The sequence below is a fragment of the Pleurodeles waltl genome, chromosome 9, assembly GCF_031143425.1.
Source record: "Pleurodeles waltl isolate 20211129_DDA chromosome 9, aPleWal1.hap1.20221129, whole genome shotgun sequence".
Lineage (NCBI taxonomy): Eukaryota > Metazoa > Chordata > Amphibia > Caudata > Salamandridae > Pleurodeles > Pleurodeles waltl.
In genome coordinates, this window is record NC_090448.1 from 972644783 (window position 1) to 972671313 (window position 26531).

At 41.4% G+C, this 26531-nt stretch overlaps 1 protein-coding gene across 2 annotated transcripts in view; it reads left to right on the plus strand.

The window, feature by feature from the left end:
* SPTLC2 (serine palmitoyltransferase long chain base subunit 2) overlaps positions 1–26531 on the plus strand; it is a 327100-nt gene that overhangs the window by 78962 nt on the left and 221607 nt on the right. For both annotated transcript variants that reach the window (XM_069208404.1, XM_069208403.1), the window contains exon 2: positions 16341–16535. In XM_069208404.1, coding sequence (XP_069064505.1) covers positions 16341–16535 — 195 coding nt within the window. The remainder of the gene's footprint in view (positions 1–16340; positions 16536–26531) is intronic.

The window sequence follows — 26531 nt, forward strand, 5'->3', positions numbered from 1 at the left end:
CCCCCTCTACTGCTCTCCCCAAGCTTTGTTTTGTGATTGCAGAACATTTGCTTCCTGTTGAAATTGCTTTGTGTGTGATGGAAGCTTGCACTGCACTTCACGGTCAGGGAAGTTACTACAGCTCAGTGAGATATGGGAGTTTGCACTGCTCCTGGTCAAACTGTGCCTCTGTGAGCACTGTGGAGACTGAGACAACCTTTTCACTGTAAAACATCCAAATGTGTTTGCTTTGTAAATACGAAGTGTGGTGCCTTTGAGATCTGGACCCTCAGTTCTTGGGCATTCTCCTGTTTATGAAGTGGGAGCTGCTGTAAATGATAGTGTTGCATCTGTGCAAGCTGTTATGATGTCATAGCTGCAACCGCCCATCTTGGACTCCTGTGATTGGTTTCTGTCTGCTGCACTACACCAGTCTCGCTCTCCAGCAGCCGTAGCTCCTCCGCAGTGGCGGAGGAGCATCGCCCCACTGGCACAGAGCCTGCAGCTGGAAAATAAAACAATATTTTATTATCGTTATTTTTTAGCTGCTGGCGCTGAGCCAGCATGTGCAGGTAGGGGTAGGGGTGGGGCTGGGCCTTGGGAGGGGGAGTGGAGTGCACTTTAGTGTGCATGTCTGTTTGGCCTGCCTTCTTAGGCTGGCCAAACAGACAAGCGCACTTAGGTTTCTCATTCGGGTTGGAGAAACAGCACATACTCCCTGCACCTGAGTGAGCGGTAATAGCATGAGAGTTGTCCTGGGATTGCACAGGGAGTCTCTGAAGCAGCTGGGCTCAGGAAGAGAAGCTCAAGGTGGCCGGCAGCACCAGGTAAGTATTTCTTATGAAAACAATTATTACCCCCCCCACCCCCCCAAGACCACCGGTTTTAATTTGCATCGACCCCCAATGTTCCCCAGTAACAGACATGCATTGTATTGTGGTAGCATTTCTCTAGTGCTTAATACCTCTAACACGGCTCTGAAGCACTTTGTTGATGTGCATGGCACTGCTTCGTGGGATTCTTACAGTTAGACATACACATGTCTGGAGTTTCAGTGTCATAATGTTCGTCACGTTCTTATAGGCTTTCTGGCATGCAGTTTGTCAAGCAGTCACTTATACAAAGTTGGGACAATCTGTTAAGCAGTAATATGCCCTGGGGTGGTTATGTAATCCGTTGTGCAGATGATCGCGCATGCGTCCCATGTCGGTGATACTAGAAAAAATCTGCTCATTATAAAGTTCAGCAAATTTGTATAAAGGAAAACTATATGGAGGCTTCTGCTGTCACATGGCACTGTATACTAAATCACAGGGAGAAGTAGCAGTTGGAAGCCTGAAGTGGAGCTTCATAAACTGGGACCGCGTTGATACTCATCTGCACAGTGCTTCAGGCAGCCAGGTAATGTGATGATGGTTAGATTTTGTAAAATAGATATTCATGTCCTGCTACTGTTTTTGCTTCCACTTAGTTTTTGACATCAGTTGTGTGGCTGTAACAGTCGCACTATTGGCAGTGCTAATACTCCTTTTTCATACATTATATTTTCCCGCCCCCTACACAGCAGCTCCTCAACCTTTGCTGAGGCTTTAGGCCAGTAGGTTTTTAATCAGCTGGTCCATTTCCATCCAAGCTACTGCATCTGGGCGGTGGGACAGCATGCACCTTCAAGGCAGTGTGGGTATGGAAAAAGCCTAGAGGCAAAGTGTGTGTGTTCTTAGGGGGTCAGTAAAGTGGAGAAAGCAGAACAACTTTTGGGAGTCGTAGTGGATGATGGGCATACATGGCCTAGTGCTGCAATGTGCCCCTGACTAGCTCAAATTTAAGATTGTCTGCTTTTATGATGGTAATCGTACTGCATGGCCAGTTTCAATAGAAATGCATGTTTCCAAAGGCTCCAGGTGGAATGCACACTATAATTGAACTGCTGTGTCAACTGACAGACACAACAAGGGCCATTACTTTTCTCTGCTTTGTGGGGTTCTGCACACATCTGCTCATTAATCTCTCATGCCTTTCTCTCACATGGAGGTCGTACAGTCGTAGCCATAAGCACACTTGTGCAATGACACAGCACACAACACTGGCACTTCAGGTTGTATGAGTACACACAGTGCGGTTAGAAGTCCATGATGCTGTATTAGTGGTTAATTCAGATATATACTCTACCTTTTACCTTCCACTAAGTTTACCATAACTGCCTTTGGCTACATTTGAGGGGCAGGAGAATTGCAACAGCAAGAATATTTCTGGGCTCCAAGCTTCTCCATGTAGTCTAGATTCTTAGTGACTGAGAGAGATTTGTTTCCTAGATCAAAGTCGAAGGTATATCACAAGAGGCAGCTGCTCTATGCACACCGCGTTTTTTTAGGGATAAGGAAGCCAGGGCTTGCTCTACAGAGGCTGAGTAGAACTAAGTGACTTCAAGCCTTAGGTACAAGACTTATTTTAGGACTATTTAGAAGGGCTATTTCCTCTAAGCCTAGTTTCAAGTAAATAACTCATACTCTTGTGATTCTTCAATTATCCAAGAACTGAACAATTGAATATCTCTCTGAAGCACAACTAAAACTAGACTTTCGGATCCCCAGAGACGCCTTAGTATGGTGTGGCAAAGCTACAGCTCTCCCATTAAAGCATTAGGTTTCTGATAAGCTATTTCTATACTTCGGCCTTGTCATCTCTTCTACTGACCTCAGTTGACATGTGTATGAACATACTTATGTGTGTTTTATGTAATACCTTGTCCACACTCTGTTTGGATCTGTATTCCTTTTTACCAAAAAGAAGTTGTTTCTAATATGTGCTTGTTTGTCTGGAATGCCTCTCACGTTTCTTACATTTTACTGCAAAAAATGTTTTTAAATCCCTGGAACTCAGCAACTGTACAAGGGAATTAGGACATTCAGTTCTTGTACCTTAATGATGGCATAAAATACTGTAGTAAACTCTAGCTCTGAGTGTCCATTATAGCAGTGTGCAACAGTGAAATGATGGTGTCTCCACATCTCGACTGCTTTTTGAACTTATTAGTCCCAGGAAGGATGTTTGGTCATCTCTATTGGCATCTTCATAAGCCTCCTTGAGTTTCCTAACCACCCCACAGTTGTGCCCCAATTCTCATCCTTTAACCTGAACCTGGACATCCACACTTTGCACATACCAAGGGCATGCTCTGCCCACGACCCTGCAGCAGACATGGCAGAGCTCATCCAGGTCATAACAACATATTACTCTCAAAGAAACATTACTCATCATTGACCTCATCCTAAATAGGTACACAATATTCCATCAGTCAAGCACTTCCCAATATTGTGACAACCTTTACATCTTCTGCAAATTCACCACTCTCCTTATCATCAACCTGTTCTTTGCATGCCTGTCTACCTGCTTGTCTTTTATTAAGGGCTGTGCTCATATTCAGTCCCAGGGAGCTTTGTATCCCTGGTCCCCCCCGTATAGAATTCAACCATTGGTTTCACTTACTAAGACCTTGTCCTTACTCTTGAAAGGGTCACTGCCATTCTGAATGTTTTCCCTGCACCATTTTAGCATAATGAAAGTTGTCCTCGCATAGCTGACTGTCTCCTCAGCAATTCAAGGAACTTTGATCTTATTGCCAAACGTACTACTCTGTCTCTCATTACCAGACTATCACAACTACGTCTGCTGCGTAAAGTACAAAGTTGTCCATGCAAACAACAAATCTTTCAAGCAGACCATCTCTTGTTGTCTTTGCACAGTACACTGCACATGAGATACTGAAGGCCCAAAAGAAAGGTTAAAAAAAACAAAAAACTTTTATTTTATGCCTCTAGACTGTTGAATGATCTGTGTGCCCATCTCAGCTTGCCAACCGTCTGTGCTACCTCTAAATGACTGTTTCCCTTTTAATACTCTCCTTATGTGTTTTTGTAAAGCACGCTATCACCTGTGAGTGTATCCTGGTGCTGAGCACGTGTAAGTGTACCTAGCCCTGCTTATGGTAGGTGGCATATTTGAAAAGCCAGGTCTCAGATTCTTGTGTTCTTCAAGAAGAAGAAGAAGAAGAAAGAAGAGAGGAGGAGGCTCTGATATGGAGCGGGAGATCACTCCTCGCTTTGGGAGTGATTTAAGAAAATGCCTATCCTGATCTTGTTCTGTGTAAGTGTGGGATTTGTGCAAGTGGCGCTCTTGTCTGAGAATGAGAGTTGTGTGTTGTCTGCATAAGAGAGGATGTTGATATGTGCACAGATGACATTGGCCAGAGGGATCATGTATAGGTTGGAGAGGGTTGAGCTGAAGGATGAGCCTTGAAGCACCTGCAAATTAGTTTGTAGGCTTCCAATGAATAAGGTACCAGGCTGACCGCTTGTATTCTCTCGGTTAAGAAGGAGCATATCCAGCGGAGAGCGGGTCCTTGGATTCCAATTTTGTGAAGGCACCTGATGAGGACGGAATGTGAGACTGTGTCAAATACTGCAAAGAGGTCAAGGAAATTGAGGGATGCCATGTTTCTTCTGTTTGGGATCATGTGGATCTTGTCAGTGCTGTATTGGTACTGTGGTTAGGCGTGAATCCACACTGTGTGGCATCAGGGAGGTGGTGGTTGCTGATCTGTTTGGTGAGTAATCAGTTCATTAATTTTTTTAAGACATTTGCCATGTATGGTTGTAGGCAGATGGGTCTGTAGTTGAAAAGTGTGGCTGGGTCAGGGGATGGTTTCTTGAGGGTGAGGCATGATGGTGGCATGTGGCTGGAGGCTTTGAGTATGGGTGTTAATGCTTCACTGATGGGTAGGAGTTCTTGATGAAGGAGTGGTGGAGAGGCAAGGGTAGGATAGAGCCCCCAAGTGGATAGTCCTCATGGTAGGAGCGATTCGGATAGTGGGCGAGGCAGGTCACGAGTTCGGGGTTCATTCATCAGCTGTGATAGGAAGTTGAGCAGCTCTGGTGACGTAGTCCGGTAAAGGTCGAAGTTGCTGTATATGGAGGTGACTTTGATACAGCAGAATTCCAAGTGCTTATTGTAAAAGTCTTGTTGAGAGGATGATGGTGGAGGCGACTGGAGGCATTTTGAAATCTTTGATTATGGTGAAGATTTCCTTGCTGCTGCGGGTGCGGTGTTGCCTTATCACTCATTCCTTTCCAAATGTTTCAGAATATCTATATGCATATCCATGAGACCTAAAATTGTTCTTGCATGCATGCATCACATGTCAGACGGAAATCCCTCTACTATTTACATACTGTACGGCCCTTCGAGGATTTGGCCTATGATTTTATATATATATATATATATATATATATATATATATATATATATATATATATATATATATAAAATACACTTCCTTAAATAAACATTAAGGCTCCAGCACTCCACGAAGGTTAGAAAGGTTTATTATAACCAAGCAGGAACGCGTTTCGGCGTGACCGCCTTCTTCAACCTGTGGGCCGCCATTTTGGCCCCCTTTAAATATCCTTAGTAGTAACATTGATTTAAAGCAATACACTCCCTTTGAAAATTAAATAACCACTACATTATACTCCATTTGAGAAAAAATTTGTGAATTATATGCAAAAATATAAACCTAGTGCCCCAATATGCTAATAAACATGACAAAATTATTTAAAATTCATTCAAACAAGAATAAAATGATATTACCACAGGGAGTGAACATTGAACAATCAGGGTCTTCAATTGAGAGTCACATCAGTCAGAACTTACTCATTGAAGATGTGATGTTAATGAAGGATCTTTGGGAACTGGAAGAGAGTTCCATGGAAGAATTTAGTGAAGAACAAGTAATTACTAGACTGGAATCAGAGGGCATATGTCTGGATCGAGAAGGGTCATCAGGGCTGAAGCCCAAGTCTAGAACTATTCCCGCATACAGTGGAGATATAATTGATCAATTTTCTGACACTTTAACTAAAGGTCTTAAGATCCTGAGGGCTCAGACAGCCAAGAAAGCAAACACACAGACCAGTAGGTACCACAATACACTGAAAAAATTGTCTAACAATCCTGAAATTGTGGTGCGAGGCTCTGACAAAGGAGGAAATGTTGTAATATGGCCTAAACAACAATACATGGAGGAGGCTTACACACAGTTAAATGATCCTGGATGTTACAAAAGAATTGACTTGGAATATGTGGCAAATGTTAAAACAAGTTTTGATTTAGAATTGTTACAATGGAGAGATAGAGGTCTTTTAAGTGAACAAGAATATAAGTTTCTCAAAGTAGAATTTCCTAAATTACCTGTGTTCTATTTAATACCCAAGATCCACAAAAACGCATGTAAACCACCTGGGAGGCCCATTGTATCTATCAAAGGGAGTTTGTTTGAATTTGTATCCCAGTATTTAGATGCATATTTACAACCTTTGGTTAGAAATCTATCATCTTACCTACGGGACAGCAGTGATTTTTTAAGAATGATTTTTGATATTAGCTGGGAGAAAGATTTCCTTCTGATGACGCTAGATGTAACGGCGTTATACACAAGTATTCCGCATCATTTGGGAATCCAGGCAGTTGACTATTTTCTAAAAAAGCGATCTATCAACTTTTATCAGCACAGCAAAATGCTATTAGAAATGATCACATGGTGTTTACAACATAACATGTTTTATTTTAACAACGAGATATTCGAGCAGGTATGCGGTACAGCGATGGGAACGTGCTTTGCTCCTAGTTATGCCAATCTTTTCATGGGGTGGTGGGAAGAACAGATTTTAAATAATTCTCCCCTAGACAAATGGAGTGACAATATTATTATGTGGCTCAGGTACATTGATGATATCTTTATAATTTGGAAGGGAGACTTAACCACTGCCCATGAATTTATCAAAGAAATCAATGACAACACTTGCAATTTGAGATTCACAGGCAAGATTGATTCGCAAAAGATTGAGTTTTTAGATATATCAGTGATCGTAATGGACAATAGAATTGAGACAACACTACACAGGAAGAGCACAGCTGGAAACAGTATATTACATGCCAAAAGTTATCATCCACAGCCATTGAAACATAATATTCCTTATGGAGAGTTGTTAAGAGCAAAAAGGATTTGTAGTACAGAACAAAAGTATGCTAATGTAGAGAGTGAAATGATAGAAAGATTGAAACAGAGAGGCTATGCCAATGAGGTTTTAGAGAACACCGTTAGAAGAGTAAAATCCCGAATGAGGGAACAGTTACTATTTACGACAGATAATAAAACTAATGTGCTGGACATCAAGAATGACAAAAAACATAATGATACGGGGATCGTGAGATTTATTACTACATTTAATACTGCACATGACTCTGTAAGAAAGTTACTGCAACAACATTGGCATATGCTCAAAAGTGATCCAGTTATAGGCACACTAATAAGCAATAGGCCCACCATAACTTATAGAAAGGGAAAATCAATGAAAGATTTGTTGGTCAAAAATGATGTGAGACAAGAGAAACCATCGATTAAGAGTTGGTTAAAGGCACCAGATGGATTTTTCAAATGCACCAAGTGTAAGGCATGTAAAAATGGGGAAAACATCAAAACTATTCAATTAACCCACAGAACTACACATACCATCAAAGGCAGATACGACTGCAAAAGTGACCATGTAGTTTATATTTTAAAATGTAGTTGCCCCAAGCTATATGTAGGTAGCACAAAACTCCAAGTGCACAAAAGAATTTTACAACATTTAAGGGCCATAGTTAATAGAGATGAGTCTTACCCGGTTGCCCGACACATCCATGAATTTCATGGAGGTCGCATGGAAGAAGTTAAATATAGTGTAATAGATGGAATCAGGAAGGATATCCGTGGAGGAGATAGGGAAAAACAGCTGAGGAGATTAGAGTCTAGATATATATTGGCATTCGATTCAAGAGAACCAGTGGGGCTTAACTCGAGTGAAGAGTTATACATACATTTAGGTTAGCATTGTTAAATTATGGATTACTTTTTATTAATGATATGAATAAGTTTATTATAACGTGTCAACTATTTTTTGAGATGGTGAATGAGTATATGGGAATCTTTTTCATTTTAATAATTGTCCCTACAAACAATGCCCTACTTAATATTAATATCAATGTGATTGGACCTGGTGGATTTCTCATACATATTTTCTTCAGATGAATACACACAGCAGTTTCCCAGAGACAAATATCTTATTTCATTCATTAATATTTACTAAGATGTGTAAAGTTTCATTATTGTTTCTTTGATATCTTTATGTGTGTACTTGTTCATTTTGTCATGTTTATTAGCATATTGGGGCACTAGGTTTATATTTTTGCATATAATTCACAAATTTTTTCTCAAATGGAGTATAATGTAGTGGTTATTTAATTTTCAAAGGGAGTGTATTGCTTTAAATCAATGTTACTACTAAGGATATTTAAAGGGGGCCAAAATGGCGGCCCGCAGGTTGAAGAAGTCGGTCACGCCGAAACGCGTTCCTGCTTGGTTATAATAAACCTTTCTAACCTTCGTGGAGTGCTGGAGCCTTAATGTTTATTTAAGGAAGTGTATTTCAAGTACAAGACGAGGTGGCGTGCGTCTAAGTCCAAGCACCATCGGCGATTAGGTGCAGAGAGAGAAGCGCCAAACGAAGTGTTTATAATCATTTCTAAAATGGTGGCATGACTGCTGTGCTTTGACGATGTATCCATAATTGTAGGGATTTGTTCTTAGGCACTCCTGGTTATGATGCTGACTTGATAGGTAGCTATTTGGCCATTACCAGCACACTGACCCAGTCCTGTATTAATTTCTTGGTGACAAACAAAGAATCCATAGCTAATTTCTACCACGGTGTACTCTGGTGTTATTCAGTCATAGATGCGATTGAGCCTTGCATGTTTAAGGAACAGTGAAGAATAGTCTTCGTTGTCATTCTGAGTGCTTACAACTGGAGTATGGTTGGGAGCTGAGCATAGTCCTGAATTAGTGTGCATCCACCTTATTTTTTTGTTCCATGTATTCCCATAGATGCCGGTTCTGAGAGTCCTGGCAGAGGGCTGTCTCGCCCCAGGGTACCACATTACGGGGCCATCAGAGTTCCCTGAGGGATGGCTGTATCATCCCTGTTGCTGCAGGTGCCTGAATGCTGACTGACTGGGATGATGTCAAGTAAAGCACATTCCTGTTGAATAAGATGTCCCTATTTTACTTGCAAGTGTCACTTTAATATCTAGAACAAGTTGCTGGAATGCATCATTCTAAACAGGGTAAAAAGGGAAGGCAGTTAGGGCCTTCCCAAAATATGGAATCGCAACAATTTTAGAGAATAACCGTATATGGCAGATGCTAAACCGAAGGTCGAAACCCATTTCCTCCGTTTTTGGGTGTACTGATGTGTCACTTTTTTTCGCAATGAATCGTCCTCTTTAATCTTTTTACCTTTAATGAGCGAGTGCCTATTTGTACACTCCTTAACATTGTTCGTGTGCCGGCTCGCTTCATTTTGAGGTTCACCCGAGTTAGATATTTTTCCTGGGTATTAATTAATGGCCGTCTGTCACATAACCTTCCCCGTTTCCCATTGTCACACTGTTTTAGATGCATCATTGACCTGGAGTAAGTACGTTTTGCCTCGAGTTCTAACCGCGACTGGTTGATTTCATGTGAAGTTTTCCACTCGAGGGATTGTGGAATTGGCTGCGAGGAGCCGATATGGGTGAGTGAGGCAACCAACCGGTGTCGGTGTAACCTTCCAGTTAACCTGCGCCCAAGAAGGAGTTAAACATTTCCCACCTGTTTTAATAACAAGTTACGTGTTTCAAAAACTAGAGCTGCGACCTGGATCGAAAAAATTGTATTATAGTTGAAGCGAAATAACTGACTTTGAAAACCGTGTAACTAGGTTATACATGCTTGGAATTGGGATACTTCAGAGCTCTGCGTTTGGGAGCACTTTGTTTCCACTGTGACCTGTGAGTAGGTGAAAGGTGACTTGTGTAATGCTTAGTTTGGAGGGCTACCGGTGCATGTGGCATTCCTTTTAAGTGGTGTTTTTTTTTTTTTTTTTAAAGGAGGCCGAACCACTACCACTAGTTGTTTGTAGCAGACCAATCTTATGCCCAGCTTCCCTGGATCCAATGTGCATTAAAACATATTTACGTAGTCCTTGATCCACTGTGTTCAGAATTGTGAATATTGAGTTTCATTATTGCCTATTGCTACTTGTTTTACTGGCCTTGAAACTATAACATATTCATTTGGATTTAGAAATGTAAATGTGTGCATCAGAGTAGTCATCCCACCCACCTCTTTTCCCTTCTTAAAGTAACAAAGTTTTGAATAAATCTGAACTTAAGTGAATGAATGTTCGCTCTTGTAATTCACCAAGGCAGACTTAAAAATAGTTTAACTGATCTTTCGTTTTTAGTTCTGGCTGAACAGTTAAGCAATCTGTACACCTGCCGTATACTAATTCTTTGTACATAAAGTGAATTTTGGCTTTATCTAGACAAGCATATTTCTTGCCTCATGCTATTGGTTGTTTAGTTTATCATTTCTCCTTCCATATAGTGCCTTTCTTGCAATTCCTAAGAAAATATTTTACATCTCAAAAGTGCACTTGATCATCACTCATTTAATTACTTGTGTCATACATACATTGTCTACAAAACGCAATATTTTTCTGTATTTTTCACTGCAGCCCGTTTTTTTAATGTTAGTCAGAACTCACGTGTTTGCCAGAGTTATTTGCTCTGCCATTATTTATCCTGTGCTACATTTGCAAATGTAATAGTCAGGTCTGTTTTCTGTTGAGGCTGTTTGACTTTATACGGATGTCCCCGGGCCCGACTTATTCTGGGTCTTGAGCAAGCAGCTCGGCGCAAAGTACCCCTTTAGCACTTGACTCGCAGTGATAGTGCAGGCTGCGCAGTTCAAGGCTTCTTTATTTGGGAGGGGGGGATCACAGGTGTGAAAATACGTTCAGTAGCAGCAATAAATGATTGTCTAGTCAAATTCTTGCTTTTATGCCAAAAGGAATATATATACTCTAAAGTAAAGTGCGACCTACACAAACAATCACACAGTTCCCTGAGGTCAGGGGTGTAGTGTTTAATGCATAGTCCCGATTCCCTCTTCCCTCTTACCAGCAGTAGTTGTAAATCCCCATTCACTTATGGTGACATTCAGGTTAGTCCCCATTAACAGAGGGAGAATCGGACTGTTGGACAAGTCAAAAGTGTTCTAGCACCAAAGTGCTATACGGCAGCGCTCTCTCCTCACAATGATGGCATAAATCAGGCTACGGTCCTTGCCCTGTTCTGTGACCCCCTTCTGGCACTCAGCATTAAGTCCTGGCAAAGACCGAGGTCTTTCACCACTTTGAGGGTAGTGCTTTGGTTGCCTCTCTCCAAGAATACTGCAATCCGTGAGACAGTCCTGTACACTGGCGCACATGCGTGATGTGTGTTCGCCCATGATAACAAAAATCAGCACCAGAGATCCAGACATTGTTGCAATTGAGGTACTCCAGGCATGGGTACACGTCTGTCACTATGTGAGGGACTTTTCTATTCCAACAAATGCCCCTTGGGAAAACTGTAAAATTGCACCACCACTTTTGATATCTTTCATATGCAAAGGTTTACAGCATTGGAAGTGGCTGATGGTCTCTGATAGCCAATTCAATTACTGATTAAGGACCTTCATGTTATTGGTATTTCACCAGGCTCAGATCAACTGTAAGAAAGCAGTTAACTGTATAACCCTTTGCAGAAAATTACAATATGCTGGATTCATTACAACATTCAGATGTCAGTACCACTGCTCATTCACCATTCTTGCATGATGTGTGTTATGTAGATGTGTAGAGTCCTCTTTTACACTGGGAGGTACCTAGTCACAAGTTAGGTGAGAAGGCCGATGACGTTCCTAGTTGTATAGCCAGGTCTCCAGTTTCTTATGGAATTGGAGAATGGATGGGGAAGTTCTCATGTGGTGTTGCAAGGTTGTTACAACAATTTGGCAGCTGTGTAGGACAAGTAGCACGCTCCTGACTTGCCCTGCGGATGCTGGCTATTTGCACAAGGTAGAGTGATGCTGAGCACAGTTGCCTGGTGGGTTGGTTGAAGTTCAAGAGGTGGTTGAGGTCGGCAGGCCCAACATTGTGAAAGGCTTTGTATGTGTGGGTGAGCAGTTTGCTTTGCTTCTGAACTGGTAGCCAGGTTAGCTCACTGAGCTGGGGCATGATGTGTGCGTTGCGAGGTGTGTTGAGAATAAATTTATAGCAACATGTGAACGTTTCTCCTTTGCAATAAATACAGCTAGAGTGTAGCATAAATATATATGTTTGGCAGGGCATGTTTTACTGCCTCAGACTATTAAGGAAGTCTAACTTATATTGATATGATAAATATGAGGGAGTAATTCTGCAACATGTTCATTTTCATTGTACTGAATGTTAGCTTACTTTTAAAAGCATCTCTAACACAATAGTATTGGAGTAAATCATACATAAACAGTGTAAAGTCAAGCAGTATATATAAATCTGAAACTCCGCAGAAATGAAAGTGTTAATAACATAAAATTCTTGTGTCTAGAAAAAGATGATGAAAATTTAAATTTCATAAACTTAACATAATGAATAGCCTTTCTTGGGATGAAAAGATGTAGGGCGCACTAACGGAGGAGCAGCCACTGGATTTGGGACCTCCAGGTTTGGGGGTCTGTATTATCTTGCATCTTTCCAGCTGAAGGAGTCCCATTGTACTTGACGCTGAAAAACTGGTTAGCGGGAAGGAATTAAAACATTCTAGAGTAACTTGCAGCCAAAAGATCGGGACCCTCATACTTCACACTTTTCTCTAGTCCATCTTCTATGACCAGTTGATATGAGCAAAGCCCACTGCTGTAATGGCCCTATAGGAGCATGCCACAGTTCTTGCCCTGTGCACATTGCCTTTCAGATTGAAATAACTGGTAGAATATTGACCCTGCGCCTCTTTCTTTTAATAGCCTGGACTCAGAAATCAGGTTCTTTTGGGAAATCTTGTTGAATCACTGGTGCTAAATAAATAAAATAAAAAATAAAAACATAATAATTCTTCTGGAATACTTTTTTTCTGTTTATTATTAGTATCATTTCATATTGAAAATTCTTCACACCTTGCTATGTGATCCTTGGAGACGAGCATACATTCGATGTGTTGCCCTTACTCCGGTCTCAAGAACTTACACACGTGCCCGTATCCACTAATGTCACCTCCACATCGCACCAAAGAACGTAAACGCACTGCAGGCTCCGTAGTACCCAGCAGAACCAACATATCTATGTTATTTCAGACTTTCTCACCTCAGGGTTAGTGTCCCACATGAGTGGCATGGGTGCGGGATAGCTCTCCAGCCTCCAAATTCAACATCAAAAATTGCAGAAATGTAAAGTATGGATGTCTGGTGGATTGTGCGATACAGCTCAGTATATTCTTTTGTCAGTGGTGGGGAATTGAATTGAGCATCAAGTTTACTTGCATTAAGAAAACATTTTTAAAAAGTAGTGCGGCTCATAGTTTGTTTCTCCTTGCCTTTTTTTTTCCAGTGTGGACATTTTTTTCTGATCCCAGTGCAGGTTGAACCGAGTGCTTTGTTTTCTTACCCACACAGAGTTAAATTGGTAATTTCCACAAATAAAGAAACATTATGAGAGAAATACATGTGTGTACCTTAATGTGGCCACCACTTTTGGTGATGTGCAGTCTCCATGGGACTAAATAGGTAAAAATTGAGGTTACTTGGATAAGTTTTCAATGTGACAGGGCTGTCGTCTGTCCACGTATCCAGATAACATTTAGAGGCACAGTACTTCTTCGAGTGCATGAGTCGATGGGATCTCAAGACAATTATTGGGGAGCCTTTGCTGGCAGTGGTGCAGCTATACCGCTCTGGTATAGTTGCTCACCAAGCCCTGGTTGCTAAACACAACTGAAGCACCACCACTTGCCTGTAACCTCTTAGCAAAGGTCTGAAATCTTTTCATTCAGCACCCTGCTCCCAAATAATAAGTGTTTGGTCAGTCACGAGTCCCAAATGATCAAGCTATTTGTATATTTTCGCCAGTAAATAAGTAACATGGGGCCATATGTACCAACACATTTTCCCATAGACATAGAATGGGTAAAACCCTTTGATACATCTTGCCCATGGTGAATATCTTCTTTTTTTTTTTTTCTTTTTTTTTTTTTTAAATCTTTTTTTATCTCCTTGCCCACTAATCCCACCCCCAAAAAAATATTCCTTGTGAAACCAGCGATCAGCCCAACAGCTGAAATGAACTTTCTTGTTAGTGCACTGCATTGGGGTGGGAAATTCAGTTAAGAGAGAAGAGAGGCGTAGTGTGAAGTGGCATACAGTGCACTGGAGTAGAGTGGTGCAGAGTACAGTAGAGTGCAGTGTTGTGGAGTGATGCAGAGTGGAGCAAGGTATATATATTGTGGTAGCACAGTGCCAATACAGACAACACATTCTCAATTGAAATTACTGATACATTTGCACAGATGTACAGTTTTACTAATAAAACTATATAGTGCACAGACGAGTGTGTGGAAATTGCAACACCTAGTGTAATAATTTGTTTTGATCATATTAAGTATTTGTTTCCAACCCACTTCAGAAATAATCAAATATGTGCTTTGTGTTACTAATTCAGGTATATCCTGGAATGCTTGGTTCATTTAAATGTTATGTGCTAGAAAAAGCCTCTTTCCTACCCTACGTATCCTGCAAGATTGTCACATAAATCCTTTCACTTTGATGTCAGAGAAAGAAAAGTAAACAAGTGCCCTCGAAAGAGAGCTCCTGACATTTGGCCTTGACTTTTGAGTGCACAGCAAATGTGACAAGATAGGAACACTATTTAAAGGCCTGTTTACAGAAAGGGAGTTTGTGGAAGGATACATAAAACATAGTTTAGGCAATGGGAGAGAGAAACTGAACCTGGAAAGCCTAAAGCAAATAAAGCCAGCAAATAGCCAGAAGATGTGAGTTACAAACCACAGAGCCACTGGTATTCAGCAGTCTGAATGCATTTCTAGGTCATCTTTATGAAAGTCCCCAAGATGTTTTTAGCAAACCAGACAGCTGCACTGTCTGATAGGCTGCAATCTAAAAAACTACTTTCAGTTTTAAGAAAGCTCCCACCCTCTCTTACCTGAACACCACATAAACCTAACCATCACCTCGCCCCCTCCCATGGCCAGCAGCTCTATATCATCTGAAATTGGGTTCTTGACTTTATCAGAGAGGGAGTGGCTGCTATGCAATAGAAGTGCTTTTCAGGTGCTTATCGTTTTAGCTTTCACAGTGCTGGCTCTGTGCAAACACTGAGGCTCCAAGTTAAAGAATGGTTGTTGTTAACCGTTCTTCCTGACCGTTCTTGTTAACAAACAGATGCTTTTGGGCAACTGTGTACCATTCCTGGGAGCGTTATTTTAGTAGTTAGTTGTGTGATTGACTGTCCTACTGTACTCTAGACCTGACTATTGACATGGCATTTTGTTAAATTCCCATACCAATTACACACAATTACATGATTTGCTGTTTTTCAGACTTTCTTGTACTTTGTATCACTTTCCCTAAGAAAAGTATACTTTCCAGAGGCCCATTCTAGTTTACCTTAAGGGTTGTCGGGCTTTTCGAGGGCTTGTTCTGACTAACTGTTGGCGAGGGGAGCCTCCCTGCAGAATGTCACCAGGCTCTGCCTTGATCTGGTTTCAAATATCTGTCTAGTATGTTCTCTGTTGCATAGTTGATGGTTCCCCGTGAAAGAATCAGACCAGTGTTGACAGTTCAAAGTTGTGGTGTCAGCATAATTAACCACCATTACCTTTGACGCTAGGGAGTGTGTGTGAGCAGTTGACTTCATCTTATACAAACATAATTTCATTTGTTTTCCTGTGTTACAGAACTTGTCAGATTTCAAAGGCTCTTTACCGTGTGCAGACAGACCAGGACAATAGTTTGTTCATCCTTGTTTGATGCTTCTCTCTGTTGTTCAAAAAATGTATCATAGTGCGATGGGCGTCATAGCATTTTCGTGTGAATTTTAATGTATTTTTTTTTAAAATCTTCAACTCTGGAATCAGTTAAGTATTTTTAATTCTGTAGCTCATATGAGCAAACAGTCATTTTGAATGATTAGCAAGGCTCCTGTCATGATCCCCCAAAAATGCTGTTTTTCCCTAGTTCATGATTTTATAAAGTGACCTAACCTTAGTGTATGTTTACATGTTATATAAATCTTTGCTAGTCTGTGTTTTCATTCAGTTCCCTTTCTGTAGTAAGCACCATCAAAATCCACCCAACCCCTTATTTCCTCATGGGTCGTGCCTCATTTTTCTTTTTTTACTCTCTCCTCTAGATCAATCATGTTCCAGAAAACATCCGGATGTACAAGAGACCATTTGTTGAAAACTATGAAGAGACTCCAATGCTGGTGGCAGTGCTCACATACATGGGCTATGGCATCTTGACACTCTTTGGCTACCTAAGGGACTTCATGAGAGCATGGAAGATTGAGATGTGTCATAATGCCACAGAGAGAGAAGAGCAGAAGGTAATCTCTGCTAGAGACATTGTTTTGTCTGGTGACAGACCTGCTAGACTTAAACAAAAGGAAATAATATTATACTGTTGATTCTGGTCTGCCAAAGAATCAAGTTAAGTAAGCGCTGGTGCATGGCCAAGACATTTCATCCAATGCGATAGTGCAGAACCAAGAAATCTTGCAGTCTGATCCCTTGACAGGATGTGAAAATGCAGAACCAAGAAATTTGCAGTCTGACTCCTTGACACAATGTGAGATCAAGAGATCTTCAGAGTCGGTCTATGCGCCTCTGACAGGGTGGGACAATGGAATCATTTGTTAAATACTCCTATGTTAGTATAGGGCCAAGGCATAATGCTGTCTGGGGTCAGTGCTGCAACAGGGATTCCTGTTCTGAGCCCCTTGACCACAGCAGTACAAAGTAATCCTGGTGCTTGTGGCCCTGTAGCATTGCTGAGCCTAGAACATTTGTATCAATCACCAGAGGCTGTGCAGAAGCAGGATTACTATCTCTCTGGGAATGTCCAACATTATGCTGCTCTGGTCTTCACTGTCCAAATCGGAGAGATGAAGTGATAACTACTTGTTCCTGAATTTAGAATGCTTTTGTTTGAAACATTTCTGTAAGACATACTTTTCCTGCAAATACTTCTTCTGAAACTAACTAGTAACTACACCACCTCAAATGTGTGCTAGTGGTAAAGAGCGTTGAGAGAATTAGATTTTATGATTAAATTGATTCTATTAATTTTTTTAAGTGAACAAGAAACCATGGATTAACAGAACCACTCTCTTACATCCACTGGCAGGTGAGGAATGAGAAACAATACAGAAAAAAACACAACAGTGGGAGAGGATGGGGGAGAAGGAGGAGGGAATAACCAGTGTTCCAAAATGACCTGGGTATAGCATTGGGAAGGGGGTTAGGGGGCGGTAAGCGGTGCTCAAACATTGTAGTATCTCTCAGTTCCGCGGATAGGGGAGAGACCACCATCAGCAGATGATTAAGTGGTCCTTGGGAACTCGGCAGTGAGGTGCAGCACTCTGAGGTATGCTGCACAAGTTAATTCACGAAAGCTCTGGGCTAGGAATCGGAGGCAAAGGCCCCAGGTTTTCTCAAATCTGGGGAGCATGTGGTCAATGAAAGCTGTCAGTTTCTTCATGTTCAGAACGTTCCAGAATTTATACATCCAGTCTGTATGTGTGGGTGTGGTCTTTGTTCCCCATTGTGATAAAAAGGACCTGTTTAGCTGTGCATAGTGCCAGAATAATTGCCCTTCCCTTCGAAGACCGCAAGGGATAGATAGGTCAAGGCATTGGGGATTCCTAGTATGATCTAACTAGGTAAGCGTGGCAATTCAGTGTCAAACATCTGATCTATGTCTGCTAGGGCAACAGTCCAATAAAAGTGCAGTTTGGGGCAATGCCATAATAGGTGGGTCAGTGTATCTGTGTGGTAGCATTGGTGCCAACATCGGTCATCACTGCCGTGTTTCCACTTTGCTGTGCGTGCCAGTGTGTATTACCAATAATAGACCCGTTTGAGGAGGGTCCCCTTCACAGAGGCTCTGCAGAGAACTGACGCTTGCATTCCAGTACCCACCGGGAGCTGGAAGGAGAGGCGGTATTGGCGGGGTATATATTAAGAAAGGCATAGATATCCGAGAGGATGCGTTTATCATCATCATCCCTCGTGAGAAGCCACTTTTCAAAGGGTGCAATGGGTCTAATCACTTGTGGGCAAACTAAGGGATGTATGATTCAGTGTCTTACAGCAGTATAGCTCCAATATTCAATTTCTGGAAGACCATAATATGCCTGGAGCTGTGGGAAACTACCAGTCCTGGCACGTCAAACAGGTTCCCCGCTCGTTTACAATTAACCTCCTGCCAATGTAGGAAGGAGGACTCGTGTAGAAGAATTCGATTTGTCATCAATAAGTATTATTTTCTGGTTTGTAAAGAAGCAGTGAGTCTTGAGCATTAGTTGTGGACAGTGCATAAGTTTCGGGGCCAGAATCTCAATTATGTTTCTACTGGTTAATGCTCAGTTCGTCAAACAGAGCTATCTAGCCTTGATTCCACTTTATGCCTTTTTCTTCCTCTCCTCTACCATTCCAGTCTCTGCATCTCAATCTTGCAGGTTCTTTTTCACCTCTGCTTTCTCCCTTTGTCACTTACTTTCTTTCTCTTCCTACTTTGTCACTTTTTTGTCTTTTTTCTCACTTGTACTGGATTAAAGACGAATGATAAAAAAAATAAGTGCATGTCACCAAAAAATAAGTACACGTGACCTACATCTGCAGCCCCTGGAACAAATTAAGCATTAATGCATGGTCATTTGGCCTGATTACTGCATCTCTGCTTGCTGACAAAGTTTAGACACTTCTACTTTAGAAACTGTAAAATTTCTTTCTGGTCGACTTGTGGGTCTGTCTTTGACTGTCAAAATATAATTATACTGGTCATAAACGCCATCAAAAAACAAAACCTACCATATCAAACTCATTTATTAAAATCTGGTGATTTATTTGAATTTGTATTGGGGCACTTGCCCAACAATGTTGTTTTCCTCTCTGGTACAAGATGTCCAGCTCGTTCTTTCACAATGAGTTAAGCGCTAGCAGAAGAAGCATGTCTGTCCCGAAAGCTCTGAACTAAAGCTGGTTCTCATCCACCCATCTTTTTTTCAGCCTTCACTAGCACTGACAAATATCCATCACACTAACCTACTTCTTTGTGTCATTCTTTGAACGATTCCACACCTTCAGACTGGGTATCCTAATTCAATGTTGAATATTTAAAATACATATTCCTCATATGGAAGTTGATTGAGTTATTTACCTATTATTCAGGTCCGTGCTCTAGGGCCAGTAAACCTTTAGGACATTAGCTTCAGACTGAGTGCATTCCTTCAAAAGATGTTGCCCTCATACCCTTGGTTTATCTGCTTTCAAAACTGATACAAGGTTTTTTCCTCCTCGCCAGTTGGTGGTATTTTGGTGGCGTTCACACCACGGCACAAGGTCACCATTTGCCCCTACTTAGGCTTCGACTCCTCCCTGGTATGAAGCTCTAGTTATGTGCATTATCTTGCCTTTGCACTTGCAGACTGTTGTAAGGGTGCCCTACAGTTGGTTGGAAGAATCTGTGCAGGTACTTGTTCGTGAGATGCAGACACTCAGATGATTAACTCTTGCAGTGAGTGTTTCTCGAAGCCCTGTCTTTGGAAACAGCCACACTTTTGGTTCACCTAGCTGTTCAAAACCTCATTTTGACCATCATATTGCTCTTTTGTCTACAACCCATCAGAGAAATTTACTTTGACAGGAGACTGTCAACAGTTCTACTAGATGCTGAAGATAACTTAACTGTTATTGTTCAACACAAGCACTCCCATTGGTAGATGTGGTACAGCAGGCAGTAGCATCAAACCAGCGATAGGTTTGTGGACTTTGTGTTGCTGACAACATGTGTACGTATACCTCTCTTATGCTTTTTTCCAGATTTGCTTTCTTGTCCGTCTAAGACTACATTGTGTTTTCCAGACCTATTCACGTGGCTGGAATTTGAAACCCCAACCCACTTTTTTCTGCTTTTCTTATTGCCTATTTTTCCCCAATGGACTCAACATTTGTTATCTCACTAGAGAGGGATTTACATTTTGATTTATCTCCTACACCTGCCCGTAGCAAAAAATGACTACCTGGAGGTATGAGAGGTTCCTTTGAACTCCCTCACCTTCTAATGAAAAATCTGTTTAGTGCCCTGTAACTGGGATGTGGCATACTTCAACATATCCATGGTATACATACCATACCATACCATAATATACATACTATACAATGACGGAGTAGCATGCCATGCTATGATATGTTTTGACTTTTATGTATCTCACTGATTCAATTTGAGGGTTATGGAATAAAACAGTGAATCAGTTTGTTATGCTTCTTGTGTCATTTAAGGAAAGAAACTATTGAACACCAGTGGCGGGTGATGATATTTAGAAGTGGAGGGGCTCCAGAGCGAAGTGAATGTTCTTACCCAGTGATAAGCACTGTGATAAACCAACAATGCCTTTTGCCTCGATGCCAAAGCTCTCAATCACGGTGTGTTAACAGCGTTTTATTTATAAGTGGCCATGATTGAGAGCGCTGAAGTTGAGGATGAAGGTAGTGTGAGTTTCTTACAGTGCCTTTCAATGGGTCAAAAAAGTAATAATAAAACAAAAACAAATGTTTACTTACCAATTCGCGCTCTGTGTTCTCCTCTTTCCTAGTCTTAGCATGAGACTCAGAGCCTCGGCCAACTCCTCTCTGCGACTCCAGACACTGCTCTCTTGCTGCCGATAATATTGAGCAGCATGAGATAAGCGTCAGTATTGGTTGGAGTGGTCTGGCTCAATGCACTTTTAAGCACTGGGGGCTAATATCTTCTCTCCATCCAGCTGTTTAAGACAGCTCTGGTTGGAGAGGTTTAAAGTGTGCATGTCAGGCTGGCCAACACAAGACAGCCAGCCAAAGTGACATGCACACATTAAACAGTAAGCACCACTTGTCCCCTACTGCAGATCAGCAGCAGTGGTCACGTCCTGCCTGTTGGCTTGTAGTGAGAGCAACAGTGAAAAATAACATGGTGGTAAATTTATTTCATTACCATTTATTCACCTTTGCTGCTTCTTGCATCAGGGAGAGCAGCGCTCCTCTGTCCAAATGGAGGAACCTCCGCCGCTGCTGAACACGTTCTCTGTAACTGTGTTAAACTGTTGGATATTCAAAGTAGATACTTACGAACACTTTTTAGAGAGCATGGTTGACAAACAATTAATGACCCACAGGGAGACTCAGACACTTTACATGATCCATGGGCTCAATATGATGTAGACCCTATGGATGATTCTTCACCAGACCTGTACCCCTCTAAGCCCTTGCCACCAGACGATACCACAACCTATCATGAGGTCATTAGTACGGCAGCACAGTTTCATAAAGTGGATCTACACACATTACAGGACAAGGATGATTTTTAAGTAGAGGCATTATCTAGATCACAAAGGATAGTAACATTCTTGCCTATGTTGAAAGGAATGCTTAAATCCACAGAGGAGATTTTTAAACAGCCAGTCAAATCCAGAGTAGTATCACCAAGGGTGGACAACAAATGCAAGCCATGCCCATCGGATTCGCCATACATCAAGGGCCAAGTTTCCCCCTGATTCCTTGGTAGTTCACACGGCCTAGAAAGAGGACTAATTATCAGGGCACTAGAGATGCCCCTCCAAGACAAGGAAAGTTAAAAAAAAAAAATAATATATATATATATATATATATATATATATATTATTATTATATGAAGAAGGAAAACAATATTGCTGCACAAGCAGCTAATCACCCCTGCATAGCTAATTCAGGAGGTTTAATTTCAAGTTATAATAGAACCCAATGGGATGAGACCCAAGAGCTACTGCAGCATCTTGCTGAACAATAACGCCAAAGAGGTACTCAGTTGCTGGAGGAAGGCAGAATAATTTCCAATGTCACAAGTCCGTGTGCACTAGATTCAACTGATACCAGTGGACGGAAAGTCAATAACAGCATTATTATTTTGTGCCATGCATGGCTTAGAGTATTCGACTTTAAACCTGATGTACAACATCATTTACTCAATCTACCTTTTGATGGTCAACATTTATGTGGACCACAAGTAGATGGAATGATAGAGAAAATAAAAAAAGATACAGACACAGCCAAATCCATGGCTGCCCTACAACCATTCCAGCATAGCTCCTTCTGGAGGGGACAGTATAGAGGTGTAACGAGACGTGCCGCATCTACAGACTCAGACAATGCACAAAAAAGAAAGGCTCATACAAGTCCCAGTATATCAGGGGGGACCTACTACCAGTGCTTAATTTGTAAATAAAAACGTGCCGTGCCATAAGCTCTCCTTTGAGACTCACAGCTGCTGCATTTAAACATGCGAGCACAGAATGCTGAGGCAGCGTAATCCTAAAGCCATCTTGGGGCTCTTTAATCCATTTACAACCGCTCCCTACCCCTTCTGCTCACTCTTGCAGCTTTCTGCTTTCTCCCTCTGTGACGCTTTTTCATTTTCTCTTCCTCTGCTTTTCCCAGATGTGTGTTTTGCTCACATGATGCAGAAAACTAAGTGCTGGCCCTCAAAAATAAGTGTCAGTGCCCTGCACCGGAAACCACTGGCTCAAATTAAGCACTGCCTACTACAGACAACATTATGAAAATGAGAGGCGGAGGTCGTGGTTTCACCTCCAAAATCACTACTCTTATTAAGCCCACCACCTCAACATATAACACCATTAGGGGGACAGATACAACAGTAGCAACAACACTGGACCCAAATTACTACCGATCAGTGGGTCCTTTCCATCATCAAGGACAGGTGCTGCTTGGCAGTTACAACTACTCCACCCAAAATCCCACCACAAAGACAAAATATGTCACAAAAACATCTTGCACTCCTCCAAGAGGAGGTTCAAGCACTGCTTCAAAATGCAGCTATAAAAAAAAAGTCCCAACACAACATCAGGGACACTGGGTATACTCCTGATACTCACTTACAAAAAAGCCTGGACAAAGGAGGTCTATTCTAGACCATGGTAAGTATCATATGCCTTTATCTTGTATCCTCTTATTGTATATAAATGTAAGTAATATAAACAATACAATTGACTACTACTACTACATTCAATGACAGTCCATACCATACATACAACTGACTAAACCACACAATATATCATGTGAAAGTTATAAAGTGATATTATATTATATAATGAAATAATATGATATAATATAACATAATATAATAATCCTTCTGTACACAAGTTGTTCAACATGGCTAAATAAAACACTGAAAGTCAATACGTCGAGCACAGTGGAAACCTATTGGCTTTCCTAATGCTTGTTTGTGTTCTATCTGTCGCCCCACACTCCACAATGACATACGTCACTGTAGATCAAGGTGGGAATGTCCCCTCCATGTTACCCTTCTTGATGAGGCACCCCTTGGAGTTTCCTGTTTGCAACACACTTTGAACCATCTGGGAGGGTTGGTGAAATGCACATTTGTATCCTGTTAGCTGTGCACACAATATCAAATTATTAAGACTCAGTTGGCAGCCTAAGTGGCTATTCTTTAAGATATTCCCAACAATAAGACATCTGTGCGACACCTGTCAAGTGCTTACAGATTTCAGTAGCCTCCCATGTGTCTTAGTTCGACATATGTCTTGAAACAGGAGAAATCCAGGTGTTCTCAAAGCTCTGGGTAGCTGTTAGTATTGTACAAATCTGTTTAAGGTTGTATTTCTGTAGTCGTACGGTCCAAGCGTTTGTTTTTTATCATTCTTTATAGTTTTTACTGTTCTATGTGTGCACTAAAACCCAATTGATTTCAAGAAGTAATTCTTTGGCTGGACGTTGTTAATCAAGTGTGATAGTTGTACCTTATGCTGTATCTGGAAGTTAATGCTTTTCCTATATGCCTTGACTATTTGACCATGGCTGAGCTAAGGTGAACCTTGATTAGCTTTTGTGGTAGGAGTTGGGAAAAACTAGACCTGGTTGGGAGCTTCAACGGGCTTTCTTTTAACACTACTAGGCATTAGGAGCACCTACTTCTGGAAAAACAAGAAGCCTGGCAAACAGTTATAATTTAAAATGTAATTTAAGCCGTCTCGAAACTGAAGCTTTCTGATCTTTTCTTGTACTTAGCATGGTAGATCTCTATTACAGTTAGGCACTTCTCACCGCTCAAGAGCCTTACTACTCTAAATTCTTGTCGTTTTGGAATGCATATACTAAGTGGAGTGTCTGGGGTTCTCCTGAAGACTTGTGATGGATGGAATGACTCCCGATACTGCAGAGTGGTCCGTGGTAGGGGATAAAGAAGCTGACCTGCAATTGGGAACTCAAGAGCTATGTGGTGGTGCACCCGTTTTGTCACTGTTAGTCTTGTGGTTGATATGGGCTATCACATCATTGAGCTGAAATTGGCTAGTGGATCACCTTTTGTGTTGAGAATTGTCCTGTAATTACTGAGAGGGTGAAGGCCTTTCTGTGCAAGACTTTGCAATAGTGATAATAACTTGATTGTAGCTTCAACCTTTGTGTGTATGCTTCAGAGGGGAGCTGCAAGTCCACATAACTTAATTTTAGCCATGTGCCAGGTCTATTCTCTTGGGCGTCTTCCAGAACTTCATGCTACATCTTAACTGCTTTTTTGTGTCAGTGATGTATCCCTTTGACTGACTCCTGGCGTGGCAAAATGTATGATAGAGGAAGGTGCTATAGTGTCCAAGGGCAAACTGTGGGCATTCTCTAAGCCAGGCAGTGGTGGGTGTCACCCTCTTAGCTTAAGCCACCCCCTTAAAACATCCTTTGCTGCTTTGGAAGAGCTGTAGAGCAGTGTTTGAGAACGTCTCTGGGTTAATTACTGAGGGGTGATGGACTCCAACAGTTCTATATTAGCTGGAAACACTGAGATATGACTTTCTTACTTTTGCTCTGTGTAATACATGCAGAGGAGGAACGTTTCTAGTGCTTCCGGGTCACCGAACTTGGACAAACTGCCTGAAATACTCATGCAGTGCCGGTGCAGTGAGCTAGGTTGAAGTCCACAAAGGATCTTTAGGAGATGCTATTTTTTTACTTGCTTGGTGTCACTACTGTATAATCGAATGTAGTAGCTTTAGGTTTATCCATTTATTGGGAACTTTGAATATTGAGTTTCTTTTTTTGTTGACAGTGCTGTGACTTTGCTTACTCTTTGCGGCCATGTGCGTGGTGTCCATATATGATTTAATTTGAACAGTGCAATGGTGTGTGATAGACACGGGTAGACATGCTTACTAATGTAGTGACCGTTAATAAATAAAGTACAACAATGAATCGTTTCACTGTGCTGGTTATAAGTTTAGATTGACTGTTCAACATTGGTTTCTCTTCTCTTTATAGCACACATTATACATAGAAAACAACCTTTATAAGATTTTAAGAGGTAAGATTACTTAAGGAAACTATTACGCTAGAAAAGGAACACTAGAGATCTGCTTTCAAGGGTCCACTTCATTATAGGTTATTTTATAATTTAATATATTTTAGCAAACCGTAGAGTCTTCCCCAGCCTAGCTACCCGCCATTGGCTATGCCACACACGGAACTATGTATTACTTGTCTTTGTTGGTCTGTGTGTAACCGCAAACTCCACATTCTAAACCTGCATTCACTTCACCATGTTATAACACTTGCTTCACAATTCTATGGCGTCTGTCAGGATCCAAAAGAGTTTCTTTATTCATAACTCAGAAGACGCTACACAAACTAAAGAGTATTTTTGCAGTTGTCGTATTTAGGCAAAAGCAGAAAAAAGTGTATGGTCTAGTGCGTAAAGCATCCAGGAACGACTGCTTTGGGAGGCATGAGTCAATTAATTTGTGTTTGCTCCTCTGCATGTTCTATGCGATATTATGCACGTTATTATGTTGCTAGTTTGTATCCACTATTGGGTACAATAGAACATAGTACTATAAGAGAAATGTAATGAATGAATTATTCCCTACTCCACCGTGAAGATACGTTATTTTGAACATGGGTGCTAAATGTAGACCATGTGAGATGCAGGGGGCTGCATTGTCAATAAAAACGTGAGTAGGTCAGCTTAACCACGTCAGACTCCTATTAACCTTGGTTGTATCCATTCCTGGCCCTGGCACTAGGCCCAGCCATGCAGGTGGGGGATAGTTGAAATCTGCAGAAGCGGAGCAATGCAAGGTGGTAGGATTATTGTGGATTCCTGCTGATTCCAGAACTTTCCATCACAGAAATGTAGGGAAAATGTGTGACTTCAGGCAGAGTGGGAGGTTTGCAGGGCTTTGTGGGTAAGAAAACATCTTGGGATTCACACAAGGCACATCACCCTGGAATCCACTTGTCTACTTTTAAAAAAATGGCTGTGCTTGGTAGGTTTTTCT